This window comes from Hemitrygon akajei, chromosome 7 (genome assembly GCF_048418815.1).
Source record: "Hemitrygon akajei chromosome 7, sHemAka1.3, whole genome shotgun sequence".
Classification (NCBI taxonomy): Eukaryota; Metazoa; Chordata; class Chondrichthyes; order Myliobatiformes; family Dasyatidae; genus Hemitrygon; species Hemitrygon akajei.
Genome location: NC_133130.1, coordinates 61,118,827 through 61,137,878, shown reverse-complemented (window position 1 = coordinate 61,137,878; position 19,052 = coordinate 61,118,827). Strand labels below are relative to the sequence as shown.

Below are 19,052 nucleotides of genomic sequence, written 5' to 3'. Positions count from 1 at the left end.
TTTTTAAAATACAATGTTACCGACCTTTCGGATTTCATATTCACCTGATATCATGGAAAAAATTTTAGGCTTAAATCCTTATCAAAAGAGTTTAATAGCAATCATTTGTGGTATGATTATAAATATACAGCCAGATATATCTGATAAAATTAAAAACGAATGGGAGAAGGAACTTCAACTTGTTGTACCTATAGAGAAATAGGAGAAAATTTTCCAATTAGTTAATTTTTCTTCTATTTGTGCTAAACATACATTGATTCAATTTAAAGTGGTACATAGAGCACATATGTCCAAAGATAAGCTAGCTCGATTTTATTCTCATATAAATCCGATCTGTGATAGATGTCATTTTGAGGTAGCCTCGTTGGCTCATATGTTTTGGTCTTGCCCTCTTTTGGAAAAGTTTTGGAAAGATATTTTTGATATATTCTCTACAATTTTACATATGGATTTACAACCTCATCCAATTACTGCAATTTTTGGCTTACCAATGATTGATATGCCATTTCCAGCTTGGCAGATGATTACATTTGCTACCTTAATGGCTAGAAGATCTATTCTATTGAACTGGAAAGAGATTAATCCTCCAACCATATCTCAATGGTTCTCCCAAACCATATCTTGTTTAAATTCAGAAAAAATTAGAAGAGGTACATTTGATCCCTCAGTTAAATTTGAAGAAACTTGGAGGCCTTTTATTCAACACTTTCATAGAATGTAATCTGACCTTTTCTCCCCTAATGCGAGGAGTTAACGACATTAAAGATTTTATTTGATATAATTGAATAGCCCAGCTTTGTTTAGTTTTGTCTTATTTTGGTTTAGTTTAATTTAGTTTTTTTTATTCAATTTGGGTTTTCCATCTTTTTATTTTTTTATTTTGGGTATCAAGGGTTTGGGAGGTTAACTATATTGGTGCTATTTATAGTTTTTTTTCTATGTCAATTATCTAACAATGTAATCCTACTCCCTTTATACGACTACGATTATTATGTATTTGCTTTTGAAAAACTTAATAAAAAGATTGAAAAAGAAAGATTCTGTCTTCTTCTACTACCCATAGTGCTTTCCCCTTACATTCCTTCTTCACCTTTCCTGCCTATCCCCTCCCTGCTTCCCCTCCCCCACCCCTTGATCTTGCCTCTGATTGGTTTTTCACCTGGCACCTACCAGCCTTCTCCTTCCCACCCACCCCCCCACCATCTTCTTTATAGGGCCCCTGCCCCCTCCTTCTTCAGTCCTGACGAAGGGTCTCGGCACGAAACTGACTGCTCGTTTCTGCAGATGCTCCCTGACCTGCTGAGTTCCTCCAGCATGTTTGTACGTGTTGATCTCAGCTTATGCTTCTTGGGGCATTCAAGTTGGCAAACTAGCATAGGCAGTTTCAGTTGATAAGTCTTTCTGTATTTCTCATAGATATAGTATATACAAACATAAACAGTCTTACTGTAAATTCTTTCTTGTTAAAGGTCTCACTTTGTCTGTAGCCCAAATCTATTGGCAATGAACCATTTCTGATCCCGTGTTGTGTTTGATAATGAGGGATAATGTAGAACACAACAGCAGCATGGCAGCAAGCAGTCTTTTCAAGAACTTTATTGATAACCTTGCTTGTACAATATACAATACAATGTACAATATATGAATTCCTCCCATATGGGAGTGGCTAATGGAGTGGCATAGGATTAACCCATTATCTACCACAACAAGGACAAATAAATGTTTAGATGTTTATCCTTGAAGATTTTATGTCTCCTATTTTAGTAGTATGCAGTTGTGATCATTATAGTGTAATAATTAGGAGCTAGGATGTAGGAGCCATGCATCTATTCTGTATCTAATCTTGTCTGTATTGTATTTTGTGTTACAAGTTTCTTATGGGTCATTGTAATTTGTCATGTGGGTTGGGTGTGGTAGAAGCAAATGAGTATACTTACGTATTCACACTTTGTCCCAGTTAGTTAGTTTATTTAGAGGCAGCCAGGGACAGGGATGATTTATTTTTTTGTTGACTGTTTAATTACATTAATTAGAACACTAATTACTTTTATTTCGCCATACTACTAATTTGGTTTTGTTTGTTTCTAATATCGCTATAAGATTGTTCATCTTTGCTGGTTTGCAATAAAGGATCAAACGTACTTTTTCTCAATTTGGAACTCGATTATTTAGAAGTGGGTCAAACAGCATTGAGTCCCTCGCTCAGTCTCTAAGTGGTTTTGGTCTGTTTTCTAGTAACTGCTGAATAGGAAGTCAATCATTTAAAACTTAGGTGTGTAAAAATTACTTCCCTCAGAGGGTGGTGAATCTCTGGAATTCACCACCTCCAAGAATAATAGAAACCAGATTACTGGATAAATCAAAGATGAAGATAGACAAATATTGGAAAGAAATGTAGAGGAATTGAGGATCATGGGAACCTGGAACAGAAGAGGAGCTGAGGTCAGCATATTTCAAACATGATAATACTGAATTGCAGATGGGCTCAAAGGATCAAGTGGTGTGTTCTTGCTCGTATTTTCTTGTGTTTTACTTAAAGATAGAGTGAAAAAATTGAGAGCATTTTGGCTGATTCTTAAATAGTATTTTGTTTTCCCTTTAAAGTGTTTAAGTTTTGTATTCTCAGTAACTTCAAATATTTATTTAATGAATCGCTGTAGCTTTCAGCCTAAAAGAAGCCTAGTTTTATTTCTTCATCTGTGAAAACTGACTTATTTGCCTGTTATTACCTTACCACATTAAAGCAATGGCTCAATCAAATGCAACATTGCAATGTTCAGTAAACAAATCAAATATAATTGTTTAGTGCAGATTTGTAAATTACAATATCACAAGTATTGGGATATTAAGTCTGAAATCTCACACATGAAGAATTTTATGTCCAAACATTTTCTAGTCTTTTTAACCTACAATATTTTAGAAATTGTGTAGTCAATGAAACTTATTAACTACAGATGCTGAAAATCTGAAGACTCAGAAAGTGCAAGAAACACACAATGGGATTGTCAAAAATACAATTTGACAAAGAATCAAGATCATTTAATGTCATTTACAATACACAAGTGTAAAGGAGAAAGAAATGATTATTACTCAGATCTGATGCAGCACAAATGTACACAAAATTAAAAAAATACTTTTTAACTTATAAATTCACCTTATTATTTGTTAATTTACTTGTAATATTACTTTATGTGTTATCTGTGTGGGTTGCAAGTGCTGGGCTGTGCACCCTGATCTGGTGCAACATTGTTTTGTTTGGCGGTAGATATGTGTATGGTTGAATGACAATAAATTGAACTTGAACATGAATTTGATTAGCCTTACTGCTTGAGGAGAGTAATTATTTTTGAGTTTGGCAGTCCTGATGTGGATGCTATGTAGCCTCCTTCCTGACGGGAGTGGGCCAAACAGATTGGATGGAATCCTTCATGATATTTCTAGCTTTTTTCCAGCTTTTTTCTGCATACATGACCTTGATAGCAGATAGGCTAGTGCCACTGATGCACTGGGCAGCTTTGACTACCCATTGTGGAGCCTTCCATTTTCACCACAGTGCAGTCCATACCTTGCAGGGATACACGATACAGAATACTCTCTACTGCACTTCTGCAGAAGACTGCGAGTATTGATGTGCATAGTACAGCTCTCTTCAGCCTCCTCAGAAAGTAGAGGCATTAATGAGCTTTCTTGATTATGTAGGATGTGTTCTGGGACAATGAAAGATTATGCAAGATGTTCACTTCCAAGAGTTTGAAACTGCCTGTAGTTTCCACAGCTGTGACACCGATGTAAGGAGGGATGTGAGTGTGTGAGCTGGTTGCTAAACATCTCCTTTATTTTGTTGATATTGACGAAGAGTTTAATTTGCCTGGCACAAGGCCTTGAGCTCTTCCACCTCTCATTATTGTTGGTGATGAGCCCCACCATTGTGTCAGCAGCGAACTTGTTTGGCAGTGTATTTGTGTGTGAGCACAGTGCACAGTAGTGGCTCAGCACATAGCCCTGGAGCACCTGTGTTGAGGATGATGAGAGGAAATGGTTGTGCATCCTGACTATCTGAAGTCTGTTGATTTGGAAGTCTGGCACCCAGTTGCACATTGGTGTAGTTAGACCAAGGAGTAGGAGTTTGTTCACTAAGGTCTATTTGACAATAGTGTTTAATGCCAAACTGAAATCTAGAAACAGATTCTGGTACATAACAGATGCAGCGGGCCTTTGACCGCAATGTTAACTCATGTTATTCTTTTGACAAATGCTGCCTAATTATTGAGAAAATAATCAACAATTCTGAAGTTAACTTTTAACTTTGCTCATTGTTCACATATAGTTTACGGAATTGTGGGATATGTATTCGAATTTATATATTAACACATATCATAACAATTAATCATAATGAATCCTCCTCTTCAAGGGAAGAGAAAACAGAGCAATTGTTGGACAGTAAGCAAGAACTGGAGCAGATGGAAGTTGAATTAAAAAGACTACAACAAGAGGTGTGTATCAATGAGTTTAAACTTAAGATTAATGGCCAAGCATTTATAAAACCAAGTGCTTTTATCTATCTATCTATCTTTTAAAGTTAAGTATTATACACTGGGAGTAAATCTTACAATGGCTTCCAAGTATTGTCCTTTGACAGTGTAGCAATCTTAAGGGCAAATAAAATAAAATCCCACTAATTTCTAAACAGCATATCAGATTAGAAACATAGAAAACCTACATCACAATACAGGCCCTTCAGCCCACATTGTTGTGCCGAACATGTCCCTACCTTAGAAATTACTAGGCTTACACATGGCCCTCTATTTTTCTAAGCCCCATGTACCTATCCAAAAGTCTCTTAGAAGACCTTATCGTATCCATCTCCAACACCGTTGCTGGCAGCCCATTCCACGCACTTACCACTCTCTGTGTAAAAACTTACCCCTGACATCTCTGTACCTACTCCCCAGCACCTTAAACCTGTGTCCTCTTGTGACAACCATTTCAGCCCTGGGAAAAAGCCTCTGACTATCCACATGATCAGTGCCTCTCGTCATCTTATACACCTCTATCAGTTCACCTCTCATCCTCTGACGCTCCAAGGAGAAAAGGCCGAGTTCACTCAACCTGTTTTCATAAGACATGCTCCCCAGTCCAGGCAACATCCTTGTAGATCTCCTCTTTACCCTTTCTATGGCTTCCACATCCTTCCTGTAGTGAGGCGACTAGAACTGAGCACAGTACTCCAACTGGGGTCTGACCAGGGTCCTATATAGCTGCAACATTACCTCTCGGCTCCTAAATTCAATTCCACGATTAATAAAGGCCAATAAACCGTATGCTTTCTTAACCAACTGCTTTGAGTGCCCTATGGACTTGGACCCCAAGATCCCTCTGATCCTCCACACTGCCAAGAGTCTTACCATTAGTACTATACTCTGCCATCATATTTGACCTATCAAAATGAACTACTTCACACTTATCTGGGTTGAACTCCGTCTGCCACTTCTCAGACCAGTTTTGCATCCTATCAATGTCCCGCTGTAACCTCTGTCAGCTCTCCAAATTATCCACAACACCTCCAACCTTTGTGTCATCAGCAAACTTACTAACCCATCCCTCCACTTCCTCATCCAGGTCATTTATAAAAATCACGAAGAGTAAGGGTCCCAGAACAGATCCCTGAGGCACTCCACTGGTGACCGACCTCCATGCAGAATATGACCCATCTGCAACCACTTTTTGCCTTCTGTGGGCAAGCCAGTTCTGGATCCACAGAAGTATGTCCCCTTGGATCCCATGCCTCTTTACTTTCTCAATAAGCCTTGCATGGGGTACCTTATCAAATGCCTTGCTGAAATCCATATGCACTACATCTACTGCTCTTCCTTCATCAATGTGTTTGGTCACATCTTCAAAAAATTCAGTCAGGCTTGTAAGGCACAACCTGCCCTTGACAAAGCCATGCTGACTATTCCTAATCATATTATACCTCTCCAAACGTTCATAAATCCTGCCTCTCAGGATCTTCTCCATCAACTTAGCAACCACTGAAGTAAGACTCATTGGTCTATAATTTCCAGGCTATTTCTACACCCTTTCTTGAATAAAGGAACAACATCCGCAACCATCCAATCCTCCAGAACCTCCTGTCCCCATTGATGATTCAAAGATTATCGCCAGAGGCTCAGCAATCTCCTCCCTCACCTCCCACAGTAGCCTGAGGTACATCTCATTCGGTTCTTGTGACATATCCAACTTGATGCTTTCCAAAAGCTCCAGCACATCCTCTTTCTTAATATCTACATGTTGAAGCTTTTTAGTCTGCTGCAAGTCATCACTGCAATCACCAAGGTCTTTTTCCATAGTGAATACTGAAGTATTCATTAAGTACCTCTGCTATTTCTTCTGGTTCCATACACACTTTCCCACTGTCACACTTGATAGGTCCTATTCTTTCACGTCTTACCCTCTTGCTCTTCACATACTTGTAGAATGCCTTGGGGTTTTCCTTAATACTGCTCGCCAAAGCCTTCTCATGGCCCCTTCTAACTCTCTTAATTAGCTTTTTAAGCTCCTTCCTCTTAGCCTTATAACCTTCTAGATCTCTCAACATTACCTAGCTCTCTGAACCTTTTGTAAACTTTTCTTTTCTTCTTCATTAGTTTTATTACAGCCTTTGTACACCTTGGTTCCTGTACCCTTCCATAACTTACCTGTCTCATTGGAACATACCTATGCAGAACTCCACACAAATATCCACTGAACATTTGCCATATTTCTTCCATACTTTTCCCTGAGAACATCTGTTCCCAATTTCCTGCCTGATAGTCTCATAATTCCCCTTACTCCAATTAAACACTTTTCTAACTTGTCTGTTCCTATCTCTCTCCAATGCTATTGTAGAGGAGATAGAATTATGATCACTATCTCCAAAATACTCTCCCGATGAGAGATCTGATATCTGACCAGGTTCATTTCCCAATACCAAATCAAGTACAGTCTCTCCTCTTGTAGGCTTATCTACATATTGTGTCAAGAAATCTTCCTGAACATACCTGACAAACTCCACCCCATCTAAACCGCCCACTCTAGGGAGATGCCAATCGATATTTGGGAAATTAAAATCTCCCATTATGACAACTCTGTTATTATTACACCATTCGAGGATCTATTTCCCTATCTGCTCCTCGATATCGCTGTTACTATTGAGCGGCCTATAAAAAAAACACTCAGTAAAGTTATTGACCCCTTCCTGTTCCTAACCTCCACCCATAGAGACTCTTTAGACAATCCCTCCATGCCGTCCACCTTTTCTGCAGCCATGACTCTATCTCAGATCAACAGTGCCACACCCCCACCTCTTTTGCCTCCCTGCCTGTCCTTTCTGAAACATCTAAAACCCGACACTTGAAATAACCATTCCTGTCCCTGAGCCATCCAAGTCTCTGCAATGGCCATCACATCATAGCTCCAACTACTGATCCACGCACTAAGCTCATCAGCTTTGTTCACAATACTCCTTGTGTTAAAATAGACTCATCTCAAACTGTCCGTCTGAGCGCATCCCTTCTCTATCACCTGCCTATCCTCTCTCACACACTGTCTCAAGTTTTCTCTATTTGTGAGCCAACTGCCTCTTCCCCTGTCTCTTCAGTTCGGTTCCCACGCCCTAACAATTCTAGTTTAAATTCTCCATAGTAGTCTTAGCAAACCTCCCCGCCAGGATAATGGTCCCCCAGGATTCAAGTGCAACCCATCCTTTTTGTACAGGTCACACCTGACCCAAAAGAGGCCCCAGTGATCCAGAAATCTGAATCCCTGCCCCCTGCTCCAATCCCTCAGCCACACATTTATCCTCCACCTCATCCTATTCCTATTCTCACTGTCGCGTGGCACAGGCAGTAATCCTGAGATTGCTGTCTTCGCGGTCCTGTTTCTCAACTTCCTTCCTAATTCCCCGTAGTCTTTTTTCAGGATCTCTTCCCTTTCTCTACCTATGTCATTGGTACCAATATCTACTACGACCTCTACCACGAGCTGTTCTCCCTCCCACTGCGGGATATCTTGGACGCGATCTGAAACATCCCGGACCCTGGCACCTGGGAAGCAAACTACCATCCGAGTTTGTTTCCTGTGTCCACAGAATCGCCTGTCTGACCCCCTAACTCTAGACTCCCCTATTATTACTACCTTCCTCTTCCTTTCCCTACCTTCCTGAGCCACAGGGCCAGACTCTGTATCAGAGGCATGGCCACTGTTGCTTTCCCCAGGTAGGCTGTCCCCCCCCAACAGTACTCAAACAGGGGTACTTATTGTCAAGGGGTACTCTCTAGTACCTGATTCTTCCCCTTCTCCCTCCTGACTGTTACCCATTTGTCTGTCTCCCGTGGCCCTGGTGTGACAACCTGCCTATAACTCCTTACTATCAGCTCCTTGCTCTCCCTGATCCAGATGAAGGTTATCGAGCTGCATCTCCAGTTTCCTAACGCGGTTGCTTAGGAGCTGCAGCTTGACACACCGGGTGCAGAAATGGCCATCCGGGAGGCTGGGAGACTCCAGGTCCTCCCACATCTGACACCGAGCACAGAAAACCGGCCACACACATACTACTTTCTTTCTGCAATTAACACAGGTAAACCTACCTTGCTTTGTTGCCGCCTAAGCCCATTGAGCCCAAGCCCTATCACTTTGCCACTTCTCACTCCGATGCCCGCTGGATATGGCAGTCTTCTTTTCAAACTTTTCCCTGTCTGCTGGCTGACATCATGCACCTGTGCAGTCTTGCCTCTCTTTTATCCCGAGTAGTAAAATGCCTTCGCTCCAGAAATCCTTAGCTATTCACTCACAGTGTTCTTGGTCCGATTGGAATATTCCAGTTGTAACATATCTGTGGACAAGTTGATTTGTTTTGAATACTTACTCTTTAAAAAAATCTTAATAAAAGAAATGTAAGATCTATTCCCCCTTTCCATATTGTTTTGAAATGTAATTATATATTTATTTACCAGAACCTACAACTTTTGTCTGATGCTCGTTCTGCTAGAACATATCGTGATGAGCTTGACTCATTACGTGAAAAAGCACTTAAAGTCGATAAGCTTGAAAGTGCAGTTATCCGATACAAAGATCGGCTACATGACATTGAATTTTATAAAGCAAGAACTGAGGTATGTTGAGTAATCAACTCCAAGCATTTATTATTTCATCTATGTGCATATTCCTTGTTAATGTTCCTCATGATTGAATTTTTAGGAATTAAAAGAAGATAACAAAATATTGTTAGAGACAAAAATAATGTTGGAAGACCAGCTTGAGGGAGCCCGAGCACGTTGTGATAAACTACATGAATTTGAGAAAGAGAACCTGCAGTTAATGGCTAAAGTACATGATATGGAGATGGTAGGTTTCAGTTTCATTTTCATGGCCTCTGGGTTTCTGGATTTGGGCAGACTAGTAGTATTTGGTGATTAGGTACACAGGGCTGTCAGAGCACATTTTGCAGATCTGAGGCCAGGGATCATTATCAAATTGAATGGTGGTGAGTAATCTTGTGGACCAAGTGTTTTGCTGATAACTTTGCAAAAAATTTACATTCAGTCCACAGCAATTGCCCTGAGCTTCTGGTCACTGGCTGGTTCACCATGACATTCCGACTGTGTGCTTTCTGTTTGTGGTCTCTTCCTGCAAGGACCAATACAAGTCTAAGGAACAATATTACCCATCTGACCATGTTACAAGCTTAAGGACTCAATATGAAATTCTCTAACCTTAGATGTTTTATGCTCTCTTTCCGTAAATATCAGAATTGGCCATATCTGCCCATCTTAATTTTTGCTCAGGTCTTTTTTTTGCCTTTTTGTGAGTCTGGTTTGGCTTTAACTAATGTTTAATTGCAAAACTAAATCATCTGGTCCCACACTACTCGATAATCCCTTTGTTGTACTTGTCCTTTTCCAACCTCTTTGCTGGTTAAAGCTAACTCTGTTTCTCTTTTCCCCAGAGATACATATACATATATACAGATATATATATCTATATATATATAAATAAGATCCTAGAACTGCAACAGTGGCTGTTTCTCTTTCCACAGATTATCTCTGATCTACTTAATATTTCTAGCACTTCCTATTTTTATTTAAGATTCCAGCAGCTGCAATTTTATGATTTGTTGTCTTAATTCTACGATTTGCCTGTGTTTTTGTGGGAACCATGTATTACTTTGTATGGCAGTTTGATAGAGTTAGGGCTGTGGGGGTGAGTGTGGAAGTAAAGAGGAAGGATTTTAAAATGACCACACTGCGTTGGACATGTCCAGGGTGTTATTATGCAGTGTGAAGTTCATCACACATCTATTCACCCATTCATTTTCCTTCTCTATATTATGTATTTTATGATGGTGGTTCTATTACAGAAGTAATTCTGTATTAATGTAAGTAATTTCTTTGTTTATCCCTTGCCACTGTAATTTTCTTAATCTGTTTTCCTAACGTCCGTCGACTCTTACATTGATGGTTCTCACTATTTCCTTGCTTCTGTTTGCTTCTTTTTCCATTATATTAGGTGGTTTTTTTTAGAAGTAAGTTTTGATTAATCTTTTTAATACTGCTTATGCTGCGAATCATGAAGAGCAGCATCAGGCATAAAGTCTAAATTCATTCAGAAAGCTTAAGCAGTGGTGGGAGGGTAAAGTTGACTGTCCCAGCCAATCCGAAGAGAGCTTGGCAACAATGGAAAGTAGGAAAGTGAGCAAGGAGACTAAAAGTAGAAAGAAACAAAACTGTGTTAAGATGAAAGTGTAGGGACTCCTTAATTTCATTAGGCAGAATTCACCCAGACTATTAATGGTTAAGTTCACCATGTATGTTACATGCTGCGCTGTACGTTATTAGGTTTTGGGGATGGGATTTTTTCTTTTTTGTGTGTGTGTGTGTGTGTGTGTGTGTGTGTGTGTGTGTGTGTGTGTGTGTGTGTGTGTGTGTGTGTGTGTGTGTGTGTGTGTGTGTGTGTGTGTGTGTGTGTGTGTGTGTGTGTGTACAGACAACATCGCCATTTGTTGGGTTTCAATAAAGTGTATGTTAGAAATAATTACACTTGTGTCAATTTTGTCGACACTTCTACATTGGTGACCCTGACGCTTCTCTGGACAATTCCGGAGTGATTTTACTCATTTTACAATCATGACTGTAAAACCGTTGCTCTCAAGCTCCCTGAATTCTGGCAGGAACATGGTTTGGTTTGCTCAGGCAGTGTGACAACATGAAATATTACTATGTCATTGCAACATTAAACAGCCCTACAGCGATGAGCATCCTACAGCACACCCTAGAAGTTGACGGGTACAAGACTCTTAAGCAACTCCTTCTAGAGACTTCCAAACTTTCCAAGTCTGTGTGCCTCCATCGGCTCCTCTCACTGCCTGGCTTAGGTGACTCCAAGCAGTTCGAATTGATGGACCACATGTAGCCTCTCCTTGACAGACATCAGTCATGTTTTAACTTCAGAGAGTTTTTCCTGTAACAACTATCAAGTGAGGTGTGGTTGGCTCTGGCTGGCTTGCCCCTTGAAGACCTCCGGGCTCTAACAAGAGCGGCTGACAAGGTGTTTTCCTTCACCAAGAGAGCCAATGCAGCTATGAGGCTGGATGACTTAGCCACCTCACCACCACCTGAACATGAGACAAATGCCGTGGTGATGTGAAGGTCTCCTACCCTGTGTTCTACCACATGAGGTTTGGGCCGAGAGCTTAAGAAGTGTCACCCACCATGTAGGTTCAAAGAGTCAGGAAACGGAATGGCCAGCGCTTGTTAGCTGCTATGGGTGTCGGCAGGTCAGGCAGTTTGTTGTTCTTTACAGACTCTGTTTCGGGGCACTCAGGTGAGCACCCTGCCCGCATCTAAATTGGACATAATAACTGGGGAATATGGACTGTCTCTCAAGGCTGCAAACTGCAGCGCCAACTGGACTTCTGGTAAGCATGAGATGGCGGTGTATTTCGGCAGGCAGAAGTTGTGGGGGCCGACTTCCTCTGCACTAGCAGCCTTCTCATTGATAACTAGATCTGGCGCCTCATCAACGCAAAGACTTTCTACTCCCCGTCTGGCACTTCAAAGTTGTCCAGTGCCTTTTCCACTTCCAACAACTTCCTCCACCTCCTTGCTGAGTTCCCGGACCTGAAAGAGCCTACCTTTTATTCCTCCACCACTAAACACACGGTGGAGCACCACATCCTCACCACCAGCCCGCCTATTCGTGCCCACGCCAGGCACCTTGACCTGGAGAAGCTAGCCTTTGCCAAGGCCTTTACCATGGAGCACCTAGGCATCATCACATAGTCCAGCAGTCCATGAGCTTCCCCTCTCCACATCGTGTGAAAACCAGTGGGCGAGTAGCGTCCATGTAGCAATTACCACCGCCTCAATGACACCACCAATCCCACACATCCAGGACTTCACTGCACATCAGGGACTTTTCGAAGGGGACCTCGTTCACGGTTGTCATCAGGTTCCTGTCCACCCGAGGTGACATTCCTAAAACCATTGTTATTACACCATTTGGTTTTTTTGAGTTCCTTCGAATGCCATTTGGGCTGAAGAATGTGGCCCAGACCTTTCAGCACCTCATGGACAGTGTTCTCAGGGATTTCCCTTTCCTGTTTGTTTACTTAGATGACATTTTGGTAGCCAGTTCTTTTAGGGACAAAGATCTCTTTCACTTGAGAATCCTTTTTGAATGCCTTAGTCAGCATGGTCTTATCAACCCAGCGAAGTACCAGTTTGGACTGTCCGTGGTCGATTTCCTCGGACACCACATCAATGAAGTGGGGGCAGTTCCCCGCTGGCTAAAGTTGAGGCTGTTGAGCACTTCCCTCAGTCAATCACCTTTAAGGCTCTGCAGGAGTTTTTGGGCATGGTGAATTTTATCACCATTTTGTTCCCAAAGCAGCTCAGCTCATGCCCCCTCTATGAGGCCCATAAGGGCAAAGCGGAAGCACGTCATGAACTAGACAGGGAAAGGTCTAAGGCATTCTCAGACACTAAGGAGGCATTGTCTAATTTAATGCTGCTGGTGCACCCCCTCCCAGACGCACCAATGGCTCTCACCACAGACGCGTTGTGTTGCATGGTTGGTAGGGTGCATGAGCAGTTGGTCGATGGTGTTTGGCAGCCTCTTGCCTTTTTTAGCCTTCAGTACAAGTACAGCATTTTCAACAGTGAGCTTCTCAGCCTATACTTGGCAAAGCTGTGTTTTTGTTTTCTCCTAGAAGGCCATCTATTTACAGTTTCTGTGGATCCTAAGCCCCTAACATTCTCCATGGCCAAGGTCTCTGAACCTTGGTCTGCTCGACAGCAGTGCCATCTTTTTTTATTTCAGAGTTCACCACGGACACCCAGCATGTTGCAGGGAAGCGTAACCTCATGGCTGACTACTTTACATGGTCCTTCACTGATGCTGTCCATTTGAGTGTGGACTATGCTCAGATGGCAGCAGGCCAGGTTTCGGACCTGAGTGGCAGGCACTGCATTTGGCAAACACGGTTGAAATTGGTGGACATTGTTTTCAGTGACAGCGGCATTTCACTACAGTGTGATGTATCAATGGGGCAATCCAGGCTGGTTGTGCCTTAGAGCTGGCAATGACACGTTTTCAGTGCGGTCCATGGACTTTCTCACCCAGGCCGAAGGGCATCGCAGGAACTGGTGACGGAAAAGTTTTTGTGGCAGAGGCTTAAGAAGGAAGTCAGGGACTGGGCTAGTGTTTGTTTGACGTGTCAGTGCACAAAGGTGCATCAACATGCCAAGGCTCCTTTTGCAGTCCCTGAGCAGTGTTTCAACCATGGGAACGTGGATTTGGTTGGTCCATTGCCCCCATCCCATGGGTTTACTCACCTCCTCAGCATCGTTGATACAACCACATGTTGGCTGGAGGCAGTGCCGCTGTCATCCATTTCAGCCGCAGAGTGTTTGTTGACTGGAGGATCATTTGGTTCGGAGTCCCATTGGATATCTTCAGACTGAGGGATGCAGTTTACGTCTGAGCTTTTGGTGTGCAGTTGCCCATGATCTGGAAGTCAAACTACAGCGGACCACAGCTTATCACCCTCAGGCCAACGGTCTGTGTGAGCAGTTCCACCATTCAATGAAAGCTGCTCTCCATGCATGCCTCAGTGACATCTTTTGGACGGACAGAATGCTGTGGGTCATGTTAGGCTTGAGGACAGCTCCTAAAGTGGACTTTCAGTCTTCTTCTGCAGAGCTTGTTTTCAGGCAATCCTTGCTGGTGCCAGGAGAGTTTCTCCTAATATCCAAGGTCCCATGGTCCGCTTCACAGCAGTGGCCACCTTTTATGGACAGCACCAAAACTTTTGCTCCAACGCCCATGATGCAGCATGGCCTGTTGCGACCACACCTGTTGCTGGATCTGTGGGAGGCAAGATAGCTGTTTGTGCGTCATGATGGACATCAGGGTCCCCTGCGGCCACCTTATGACAACCCATTCAGGATGTTGGAAGCAGGGAATGTGTTTTTTTACACTGAACTCTGGAGTGTTTCTGTGGATTGTCTCAAACCTACCCATTTGGACCTGGACTCTCAGTTGAAGTGCCATAGTCCCCATGGAGGGGCCAGCCTCCCACTTCCAGACTTTCTAACATTAATTGTTCTTCCTCCCCAGCACCTGCCCGTGAAGGCAGGAGTAGGTTTAGCTGAGTTTTGTAGGGCCCTGCTCATTAGACTTTATTGACTAGAGTGAATTCTAGGGGGTGGGGATGTGGCATGTGTATGGACTCCTTAGTTTCATTAGGCAGAATTCATCTAGACTGTTAAGGGTTAAGTTACGTGTATGTTATGTGTTACATTGTATGTTATTGTTTTGGGGAGGGTTTTTATAGTTTGTGTGTGTGTGTATACACACACACACACACACACACATATATAATGTTGCCATTAGTTGGGTTCCAATAAAGTGTACGTTAGCAGTGATTACACTTGTGTCAATTTTTGTCAACACTCCTACAAAAGTAATAAAACTGATGAGCATTTAAAAATGTAATATGGATCATAACTTCCATACAGAACTGTAAGAGTACCGTAAATGGTAAAATTATATCCCAATATTACAAAAATAACATTCAAATATCATGCACATGAATTTTTGTGAAATGGCCTGTTCTGTGCCATTCCCTGATATTTCATAAATTTGCAGATGTCTTTTTGGTTTAATATCTTTTTTGTTCTAATTTAGTACACAATTTTTCACCTTCATTTCTAGTGATGGTTCTGCTCATTTGAGTTGTACTTTTTTCATTAAAGGAACGTGACACAGACAGGAAACGTATTGAGGAATTAATGGAAGAAAATTTGTCTCTTGAAATGGCTCAAAAGCAAAGCATGGATGAATCATTGCACTTGGGCTGGGAGCTAGAACAGTTATCCAAAACCACTGAATTTTCTGAGGGTAGTTAAAGTTATTTTGAACTTACTATATCATTTAATAGTTTTAGATAACTTTTTGTCAATTTGTCTCATGCCATTTTAATAAAGATATTTTTCATACCTCTGCTAAAATTATTTAATTGCTCTACTATAATGTTTTCTTTAAATTACAAAAATATAAGCAGACATTTAATTAAAGAGAACAAACAGATAATTTTACTATATTGTCTATTTATTTTCTAATGTTTAATTACTGGTGAGAATTTTCCAATTGATTTAACTGAAAGATTTTTGCAATGCTGAATTTGACTTGATTAAACTGCTAAGTCATGAAAGTACTGTTCTATGACTGTGAAATTTATTAAAAATACATTGATATGTTATTCATTTACTCTTTTCTTTTTCTTAAAATACTTGCAGTGCCACTCAAGTCTCTTGGTCAAGAAGTGAATGAGCTGACCTCAAGTCGTTTACTTAAGATGGAAAAAGAAAACCAGGCTCTGCTGAAAACTGTGGAGGAACTTCGCATTGCTGTGAATTCTGCAGATAGCAGTAACCTTAAATTTCTGGAGCTTGAAAAGGAGAACCAGAGACTAAAGAAAAAGGTGCCAGTAATTGTCAGAAGTGTTAAAAATGTTTAAGGAACACAATGAACAAATGAAAATTAAAGATTCCATTAGCCTTTTGAGCATGTCCCTCTAACTCAGTCTAATCTATACAGTTACTTCCATCTGTACAGCATAATTATTAGATGTCATTCTTCTTGAAGGAGTTAAAAAGGGACATCTTAAAGCTAGCAGTAGCTGGCTGGAAGGATAAAATTAAACATTACTTTCTTTATAAGGCGATACAGAAGGTTCTAAAGGTTGGTGATACTAGTATCTCTTGATCTGTCGTTTACAAATTAAGATTTTTGTCATTTGCAAAACTAGAGTGACTCTACATGTACCAATTGTTACTTATATTGTGTTTCAGAAATTGAAGACTTTATTAAAGAATTATTTTCATGCCTCTTAACTAGTTCAAGTTATGACCTGAAACTGAATTTTATGTTTACCAGTTGGAGTTGTATTTGACCCTGAGAAGAGTTTCTGATCATGTATTGAAACTATTGTCACTAAGACTGCCTATTTTTCCTCAGTTCGTGTGACAATAATAAACTAATTTATTATAATTATGACAATTGTCAATCATGTGCTCTCTCTCAATTTGAATTTGTCATAAGCTTAATTTACGTCTTACTTATATGTGACCTCGTCTTTACTGACCTGTACTAGCTTACTGTTCCCCAACACTACCTTTGTAGAAGTTCCATCTTTGTGCTTACTTAAATTTATGACTTGGCCTCTCCTGAATTCAATAATCTCCTGATGAAGGGTCTCGGGCAGAAATATCCTCTTCATAGATGCTGCCTGACCTGCAGAGTTCCTGCAGCATTTTGTGCTTATTGCTCAAGATTTCCAGTGTCTACAGAATCTCTTGTGATTACATCCTCAATTTCCTTGGACCCTGAACTATCCATTTCTCACTCTACAGTGCATCTTTTCACTACCATTGGAGGTTCTGCCTTTAATTGCTTTGGATCTAGACTTACCTCCTTAAACTTACTTAAATTCAGGAGTAACGAAGGTTTTAATTCTGATACCTTTCTCAATCATAAATCTGAGGTCAGACTCTGATAATCCCATTTCTGGGGCCTAGCATCAGGCGAGTTGTGAGCAATCAGCAAGCAATTCAAGTTTTATCTTGTTCTGCAGCAATAGCTATTTTCTTTGTTGCTTCTAACCAATGATGTCATAAGCAAATTTTTCAAAGAATTTGAGGCTGTGTTGAGAAATTTCTAAATCTCCTCCACAATCTCTATCAGCACAGGTGCACCACAAGGCCATGTGTTTAGCCTCTCGGTCTGCTCACTTTATATATGATTGAGAGGCTAAACATACCTCCAGTGTCATATTTAAGTTTGCTGATGACACCACTACCATTGGCTGAATCAAAGGTGGTGATGAATCAAAATTTAGGAGGGAGATTGAAATTCTGGCTGAGTGGTATCACAATAGCAGCTTCTCCTCTCACTCCATGTCAGCAAGACCAAGGAGCTAACTGTTGACTTAAGGAGGAGGAAACCGGTAGTCCATGAGCCTGTCCTCATTGGGGAATCAGCAACTTTAAGTTCCTTGGTGTTGTCATTTCAGAGAATCTGTCCTGGGTCTGACAGATGAAGAAAGCAGCCCTACTTCCTTAGAAGTTTGTGAAGGTTTGGCATGATATCAAAAACATAGAGCAGCTTCTATAGATGTATGGTGGAGAGTATATTGACTGATTGCATCAAGGCCTGGTGTGGAAACACCAACATCCTTGAACAGAAAAGGCTACAAAACATAGTGGATATAGCCCAGTCCATCATATGTAAAACCCTCCCCACCATTGAACACATCTACAGGGAGTGCTGTCACAGGAAAGCAGCATCCATCATCAAGGACCCTCACTACCCAAGCCATGTTTTCTTCTCCCTGCATCCGCTAGGAAGAAGATACAGGAGTCTTAGGACCCACACCACTAGGTTCCGGAACAGTTATTACCCCTCAACCATCGGGCTCTTGAACCAGAAGGGATAATTCTGCTTGCCCCATCACTGAATTGTTCCCACAATCCATGGGCTCAAGGACTCTTCATCCCATGTTCTCAATATATTGCTTATTTATTTAGTTTTCTTTTTTCTTTGCACAGTTTGTTGTCTTGCACATTGGTTGTTTGTCCACCTTGTTAAATGTGGTCTTTCAATGATTCTATTGTGTTTCTTGTATTTACTATGAATGCATGCAAGAAAATGAATCTCAGAGCTGTATATGGTGACGTACATGTACTATGATAACTTTGAACTTTTGAAAAACAGCCAGGACAGCTAGCAAGTGTCTTCTTGAGGTAAAACAAAACCCAGAAGAGTGCAAAAAGAGGCAAGAGCTCACTGGCCAGATGGATCTAACCTGCAGACAGATGGAGAAATCAGAAAGTCATTTGCTAGGTTGAAATTCTATCAGGCTAGACATTTCTCATTTCTCCATTTGGTCGACATTTATGTCTTCCTTCTGCTACACTTCTCTGTTAAATTTTACCTGCAATTTATCTGTCCATTCTAGAAACCTGCCTGCTCCATCTGGTCCATAGTCAATTTTCATAGTATATACTTGTACTGATTTTTGAGATGTTACAATTGCTCTGCTACCTCTCATCTACTTATGAAGTGCTGAAAGGTAATGACAAAACATATTGGAACTTCCATTCACACCTCCTTTGAAAACCATGAATGTACTACAACAGAGCAAGAGGCCAGTTCTTGTTAAGTGCAGTTGCCTTTTCCATTAACTTGCGATCAACTTTTACTTCTTCCACTGTCTCCAGTTCTGAGATTATGGCAGCATCCTCCTTCTTGGTAAAGATTGAAACAAAGCATTTATTTCAATATTCCAACTATTCTACCTGCAATTAGGATGAATCGCAAATGTTGGCCTTGAATTTAGCATCCACTTACTGTGCATGAATAATTGGAGAAAAATATCACTTTGCATATTAAAAAGTCAAACCAATACAATAATGTATTAATGTAAACCATATGTTCAGTTTCATCACTTTTTC

At 41.0% G+C, this 19,052-nt stretch overlaps 1 protein-coding gene across 18 annotated transcripts in view; it reads left to right on the top strand.

Annotated features, from left to right (window-relative positions):
* The window catches only part of LOC140730487 (girdin-like), a 282,300-nt gene that overhangs the window by 127,694 nt on the left and 135,554 nt on the right, over positions 1 to 19,052 (top strand). For all 18 annotated transcript variants that reach the window (XM_073050988.1, XM_073050990.1, XM_073050989.1 and 15 more), the window contains exons 9-13: positions 4,412 to 4,493; positions 8,994 to 9,152; positions 9,238 to 9,384; positions 15,294 to 15,438; positions 15,837 to 16,021. In XM_073050988.1, the coding sequence (XP_072907089.1) occupies positions 4,412 to 4,493; positions 8,994 to 9,152; positions 9,238 to 9,384; positions 15,294 to 15,438; positions 15,837 to 16,021 (718 nt within the window). The remainder of the gene's footprint in view (positions 1 to 4,411; positions 4,494 to 8,993; positions 9,153 to 9,237; positions 9,385 to 15,293; positions 15,439 to 15,836; positions 16,022 to 19,052) is intronic.